The following is a 6,890-nucleotide window of genomic DNA, read 5'->3' on the forward strand; positions in this document are numbered from 1 at the left end:
ATTTCTCTAACAGTAATTTTATGTGATAGTTTAATTAGATTTTAGATATCAACTTAAATTTCTAAATAAGATAAAATAGATTTTAATTAACAAATTTAATTAATTAAAATTTTTAAACCTAAACATTAACTAAAAATCTATTAATCTCCTCTTTTAATTTTTCTTCAAGTCTCTTTTTTTTATCAACGGTTTTTTTTTTCATTTGATTGGAAAAACTATTATTAATATCAAAATAGTTGAAATCAGAATTCAATAGAGGTTTCAAGTATGTCTTCCTTGCATTCATCTGTCTCTTTTATTAAATACTGAAAAATGAAAGCTTAAATTTTTTATTATTTAATAAAAACCCTAAATTAAAATTCTTGATATGAATATTAACAACAAAAAGAATTTCAGATAAAAAAAAAGATACCCACAAAGGGATTGTGAACAAACAAGCTGATTTAGATTGGGAAAAATCGGATTAAGAAATTAATTATTAAAAACGTGAAGAATTGAAAAATATAATGATTACGAACAAAAATGATTACTATCTTCTTATTTGTCGACAACCACTTTATTTTAAGTTTTAAAATATAAATTTATTGGTGAAGAAGACATACCTGGACCTTCCATTGAATCTTCTTTTATTTTTGTACCGAATAAAAATTTTGATGATAATAACTTTTTAGTCAATTGAAAAGAAAAGTAAAAAAAGGAATATGAACAATTTTTAACTAAGATTTAGAATTTCAAAATTTTAATTAATTAAATTTATTTAATAAAAATATATTCTCATCTCAATAGGAAATTAAAGTTGACACTTAAAATCTAATTAGACTACCATGTAATATTATTGTTAGGAGATAAATAAATTTAATAAAAAGTGATCATTTTATAATAAAATAATAACATAAATTATTAAAACGTAATCTTTTAAACATAAATAATTAAAATATAATCTGAAATAAAAAAAAATGACAAATTCATCTCTTAAAAACCCACGAGTCAATGCCAATTACATCCTAACCCCACGTCCCTCCCAGATTTCGACTTTCGAGGACCAAATTAAACCCTAACTTCCCCAAACCCCCTCAATTGAAAGTTGAAACCTCCAACAAAACCCTAACTCCCCCAAACCCTAGCCCTGCGATTCATAGACTTGAAGAGCAAGAGCTGAAATCTTCCAATTTTTCGAGAATAATTAATGGATTTCGACGAGTACGAGTATTTGGAGAAAACCGTGGAGGAGCAGGAAGATTCGAAGAAGAAGACCAAAGACGGAGGAGGAGTGGGGGATAAGAACGAGAGAAGCTATAGGAAGAGAGATAGCGAGAGAGATGAAGAGGATGATGAAGGCAAGAGTAGTAGCAAGAAATCGAGAAGCGGTCGCGAAGAGGATGACGAGGAGAGGCGAGATCGTGACAAAGATCGGCGTAGAAGCAGCCGTGATAGAGAAAGGGAAAGGGAAAGGCAGAGAGATAGGGATAGAGATTTAGAGAGGAGGAGCAGTAGAGGAAGGGAAAAGGAAAAAGATAGAGAAAGGGATAGGGAAAGAGAAAGGAGAGATAGGGATAAGGAGAAAGAGAAAGAGAAAGAGAGAGAGAAGGAGAGGAGAGAGAGGGAAAAGGAGAGAGAGAGGAGAGAAAGGGAGAAGGAGAAGGAAAGGGAGAGAGAGAGGAGAGAGAGGAGCAGCAGTAGGTCGAGGAGGCACGAGAGTGAGCGCGAGCGAGAGAAGGAGCGGGACAGAGAACGTGACATTGACATCAGAGACAGCAGGTGCCCTTTTATCGTCTCTTTCTCTAAGCAAATTGTGTTTTGAGGCAATTCCGTTGTGTTTTTTGCAATCCAATTGTGTTTCCTTTTTATGATCTAAGTGAGTTCAAGAACATGGTGGGGGTGTTCATTGTTGAGACAACTTCTCCTTGGGAGAGAATTTCATGCTCTATTTTGATGTTTAAGAATTTATCCACCTCAGTGATTGATGTGAAAGAAACATAGTGAGAGGGTTTTTTTTAGTAGTTCGCATCTGTAGAACTATTGTGCCATCTGGATGGGCATGTTTGATATATGTGGATGGTATGCTGTTCTAAATTTGGATAGACCAGTTTGCTAAGAGCAGGATTTTTGTGATATTCTAGATTATCTAATGAATATGTATGTTTCAGGAGATTTAAAGATACGAAGGAAGCAACAGAGCCTGAAGCTGATCCTGAGAGGGACCAGAGAACCGTTTTTGCTTATCAGGTAGATGAATTCTGTTTTTTGCTTTCATCTTTGAAGGACTATTAGGCATAAATGTTATACATATGTGTACAAACATGCATTTCCTTTTGCATATATTGATTACTGTTGAATTTGAATTGGTTGATGGCAGATGCCTCTAAAAGCAACGGAGAGAGATGTCTATGAGTTCTTCTCAAAAGCAGGAAAGGTTAGTCAGGTTTAATTTGGTTTTTTTTTTTCTTAATGTGAAGGTTGTATGCAATATTTTCACCATAGCTTTCAAGTATCCCAGGAGTCCATATTAATCAGTTTGGAAAAAGTTAATGTAAATGATTTTGAGAATACAAGTGTAAATTTAGAATTCTAGATTTGTTTCAATTAAATTCCTCATTTAGATTCGTGGTATGTGGCAATCTCATTTTGCATGGTCATCAATTTTGTTTCTTTTGTGCCTTCATAGATTGGTGATAATAACTATAAATTGATGCATATATGCGTAATATTGAGATACATCTACTTCCTCTTGCAGTATATGCTCCTCTGCCTTCAGTTACGAGTAGTATTATGAATTTGTTGTGTCTCAACATACTATACATGTGGGGTGAGTTAAAATCACATGTGTTAAAACAATATTTTCAGGAACCCTTTGATAGGTCTTTTATGATGAATGTTGAAAGTCTGGAATTTCCCGGTATATTTAATTTTTTGCAGCTACTGTTTTCTGTTTGATCTCATATTTATCTACATTATGATTTTCAGGTGAGGGATGTTCGGCTGATCATGGATAGGAACTCAAGACGATCAAAGGGAGTTGGGTATGTGCTTTTATGTTGAGCAAAGTTATACTTTCTTTTGCAGTCTTGTTAAATAAGTATTCGCGTCTATGCTTTCAAGAATCAAGTTTAACTGTATTCTTAAATTCACTAGCAATGCGATAATGATGATGGATGATGGGAATTGCACTCATGTTTAATCAATTCATGCTGCGTTCGCAAGGTAGATGACATATACCTAAATTTTTTTCTTCTCCCAGAATTCTACTGTTTTGAATTTTCTATGCGTTAAGGTAACAGATAAAGATGAGTACCTTCGACCAATTCTTAGCTTGTTAATGGTTCTGATAAGGATTTAATGATACTTCTTCGAACTTAATCTAAATGTGGTTTTTCTTAGAGGACTTAAAACTCATTTGCAGGGCTTTTTCTTTTTTTATTCCCCTAATATGTTAATTTTCAATTTTTTTTTTGCTTGTTGAGGTTGAACGTGAGGGGTTGGGATGATTTCTTGGTTCTTATCTTCATCTTTGATTTTGGTAATTTTCAGAGTTAATTCTGACATCTTAGTTCTAGAGTATAACGTTAGAAGGTTGTTCCTTCTGGCTTTTTTTTTTATTTTTATATTGTGAGGACAGGGCAACAATACAACCTCCTTTTTAAGTCCTGATGTGTTACTTGGTTATCTTGGTGTATGATATCTATTCAGCTTTTCTAATCTTGTTTTGCTGAGCTAACGTATTTTTATCACATGAGACATCAGATTCAACAAAGATACTCAGCATGAGCTTTCTGCACTACAGTTTTCTTTCCCTACATCTATTTGCTTTATTCTTTGTAAGTTTTGATCATATTTTTCCCCTCATAATTTGAAAGAAACTAATTACAGCCACTGATGAAATTGTAGGTACATTGAGTTTTATGATGTGATGTCTGTTCCAATGGCAATAGCGTTGTCTGGTCAACTGCTTCTTGGTCAACCTGTGATGGTTAAACCTTCTGAGGCTGAAAAGAATCTTGTTCAGTCCAATACTTCTGGTGCAGGCACAGGTGGTGTTGCTGGGCCATATGGAGCTGTTGATAGAAAATTGTATGTGGGTAACCTGCACTTCAATATGACAGAAATGCAGCTTAGACAGGTAATAGGACAATTAGCTTACCAGCATAATCAGAAGTTACTGATCTTTTATTTTGTTTATGAAAGACTTGTAATAATTTTCTTTTTATTCTTAAAATTTCTTTGCAATTGCTGACTGTAAGTTAAACTTGTTAAATGAAAATTTGTGGATGAAACACATTCCACAGAAGTTGCTTACGAAGTAGTTTGGAAAGAGTTTCATGACTGTTTGAGATGTATTTTATTCTCTGATCTGCTTCCTAATTGATACTATCCAGTTTTATTTTTATCTTTGACTTGGTTATTATTATTTTAAAGGTACATGATTTTCATTCTAAACCCTTTTCTCATCATTATGTTAATGGCTCAGATATTTGAACCTTTTGGCCCAGTTGAGCTTGTACAACTACCACTTGACCTTGAGACTGGGCAGTGCAAAGGTTTTGGATTTGTTCAGGTAGTTAAAAGTTGAATTAAAATGTTTATTTTCATCACAATAATTATACATCTACTCATTTGTTGTTGTTCTTTACAGTTTGCTCAACTTGAACATGCAAAAGCAGCTCAAAGTGCATTGAATGGAAAGCTGGAGATTGCTGGTCGAACCATTAAGGTGGGCTTGTTAATTTCATGAGCTTTATAACAGTATTCTGAAGTACTATAATCGCTGTTCCATTTATGTGTGTTTGTTCCTCTGTAACTATTGCCGGCTTCTAATTGTAGTCTTCGAAATTAACATATTTGTGGTTATATTTGCAAATAGGTTTCATCTGTTACAGATCATGTTGTTACCCAAGATACTGCAGCAAAATCTGCTGACTTCGATGATGATGAGGGTGGTGGCTTGGTAAGCTTGAATGCATATTATTGTATTGGTATTTTACAATTTCTAAACGATTTCAATGGCTGTTTTCAACATAAATTTTCAGCCAATTAAAGAATGATATCTAAATAATTCTATGGTTGAAACTATTTCTTCCGAGATTGCCTCATTCTAATAATTCTTAGGAAGTTTAAATTTTGTTTCTTGCTCTTTCTCTTTCTGCTTATTTTTCTCCTGTATTTTCATCCAGGCCTTGAATGCTCAATCAAGGGCATTGCTTATGCGGAAGCTGGACCGCTCTGGTATTGCGACAAGGTTGGTTTTTACTTTTAAATAGTCCTTTCCAATTTAAAATATAATATATCTAATGTAATAGTGATTGTCAGCATTACGGGCTCCCTTGGAGTACCCCTCCTTAATGGGTCAGCTCCGAATCCACAGGCTGTTACTTTACCTGTCAATGGCCAAGCTGCATATCCAACACCAATTCTACCTCCAATCATGTCTACTACAGCACTTGATTCTGTTGGCCAGCCCAGTGAATGTTTGCTGCTGAAGAATATGTTTGATCCTGCAACTGAGGTTTGAATTTTCTTTTGTTTAAACATGCTATTTCCTTGTTATCTTCTTCTTTTTTTATGGCTTGTACAAGGTAGTCATTTCCTGTAAGTTCTATTTCAGACGGAACCAGATTTTGATTTGGATATTAAAGAGGATGTCGAAGAAGAATGCAGCAAATATGGCAGGGTGAAGCATATATATGTAGACAAGTAAGCACTTTAGATAAGCTAATATTTTGCAGTTTTGTTTTGTAGTTGGCTTAATAATTGTGCTCCAGTCAAATCTATGCTTACTTTATTTTACTTGATGACTTCGTTAATGCATAAATCATATGGCTTTGCTTAGTAGAGGGGAAAGAAAATTGGAAAGATGAAAATTTGTAGTAGAAAAACAGAAGGAAAATATATATGTTTCTTTTGCATCAGAATTCCTTTTATTTCTTATATATATAATTACTTATGGGAAGAGATGCTTGGATTTTGGTACTGAAATCTGTATCCTTCATTCATGTGCTCTATAGACTGGAAATATAGGGCTATCAATCGAGGGGATCCTTGCGATTTTTAAATCTATTAATCTATTTGTATTGTTTGATGAAACTATTGAGACATACATGTACAATTTATGGCGAGTCATGTTCATGGTGCATACCTGGTGGTATTTTCCGTTCCTGGTTAAACGGTCGGAATTCACATACTTCTGGTGGTATTTTCTCCATGCTTGACATCATTTGGTGCGGTCAATGCTTAATAATTTTGATCTGTCAGACTGCCCAATTCATTATCCTGAAGTATTTTTTGCCGAACATTTTCCCTTATTAAGTCAATTAAAAATGTTACTAAATTTGATCAGTAAAGATTTGTTTGCTTTGCCTCTTACCGACTGCAGTTTTAGTGTTTTTTTATTCTTCTTTTTCTCCTTGTAATACTTCTTTGTCTTTTGTACAGGAACAGCGCTGGATGCGTCTATCTGCGATTTGACTCCGCAGAAGCAGCAGGTAAAGCTCAACGTGCAATGCACATGAGGTGGTTTGCAGGCCGATCAATATCAGCCTTATTTATGGTAAGTTGTTTACGACACATACATAGGTGGGTAGTTTTGTTATATTTTATCATGAAATAACATTTTTCATAAAAATCGTTGCAGCAACCCCAGGAGTACGAAGCGAGGTTTAAATGCTGAAGCAGATATTGGATTTGTTTGTTATGATATGATGTGTGTTGATGGGTGGTAGGGTGTTACTTTTGAAGACGCGTTTTATTGTGCTGAGTTTAGAATTTTGTTATTATAAGCATAGTACACAACGACCTAATTGTAAGATAAATATTATTTGTTAACTCATTTTTTGTTCTGTAATAACGATGGAATTTCGGATGTCTTTATGATTCATTCAGAAAGCTTTATTTTTTTA

The 6,890-nt window shown here is 34.0% G+C and overlaps 1 protein-coding gene across 3 annotated transcripts; it reads left to right on the forward strand.

Annotated features, from left to right (window-relative positions):
- Positions 1–970: 970 nt before the first annotated feature.
- Positions 971–6,890, forward strand: LOC108467143 (uncharacterized). 3 transcript variants are annotated; one of them, XM_017767682.2, is made up of 13 exons: positions 971–1,758; positions 2,148–2,226; positions 2,357–2,413; positions 2,965–3,020; positions 3,886–4,117; positions 4,466–4,552; positions 4,631–4,708; positions 4,859–4,942; positions 5,169–5,233; positions 5,305–5,500; positions 5,600–5,688; positions 6,427–6,541; positions 6,626–6,890. In XM_017767682.2, exons 1-13 carry the CDS (start codon positions 1,187–1,189, stop codon positions 6,659–6,661), a joined length of 1,746 nt encoding a protein of 581 aa, XP_017623171.2. In that variant the 5' UTR covers positions 971–1,186; the 3' UTR covers positions 6,662–6,890. The 3 variants fall into 3 exon arrangements, 2 of the variants coding, with proteins under 2 accessions (XP_017623171.2, XP_052880167.1); XM_053024207.1 differs by lacking the exon at positions 971–1,758 and adding an exon at positions 1,852–2,058; XR_008277346.1 differs by lacking the exon at positions 6,626–6,890 and having other exon boundaries at positions 5,360–5,500; positions 6,427–6,520.

This window comes from Gossypium arboreum, chromosome 2 (genome assembly GCF_025698485.1).
Source record: "Gossypium arboreum isolate Shixiya-1 chromosome 2, ASM2569848v2, whole genome shotgun sequence".
Taxonomy (NCBI): domain Eukaryota; kingdom Viridiplantae; phylum Streptophyta; class Magnoliopsida; order Malvales; family Malvaceae; genus Gossypium; species Gossypium arboreum.

Bases quoted from the DNA above. Each gene is read 5' to 3' on its own strand.
- LOC108467143 (XM_017767682.2), top strand. From the start codon at position 1,187: ATGGATTTCGACGAGTACGAGTATTTGGAGAAAACCGTGGAGGAGCAG. The intron at 3,021-3,885 runs GTATGTGCTTTT...ATGAAATTGTAG, and splicing joins AGACGATCAAAGGGAGTTGG to GTACATTGAGTTTTATGATG. The intron at 5,501-5,599 runs GTTTGAATTTTC...GTTCTATTTCAG, and splicing joins TGTTTGATCCTGCAACTGAG to ACGGAACCAGATTTTGATTT.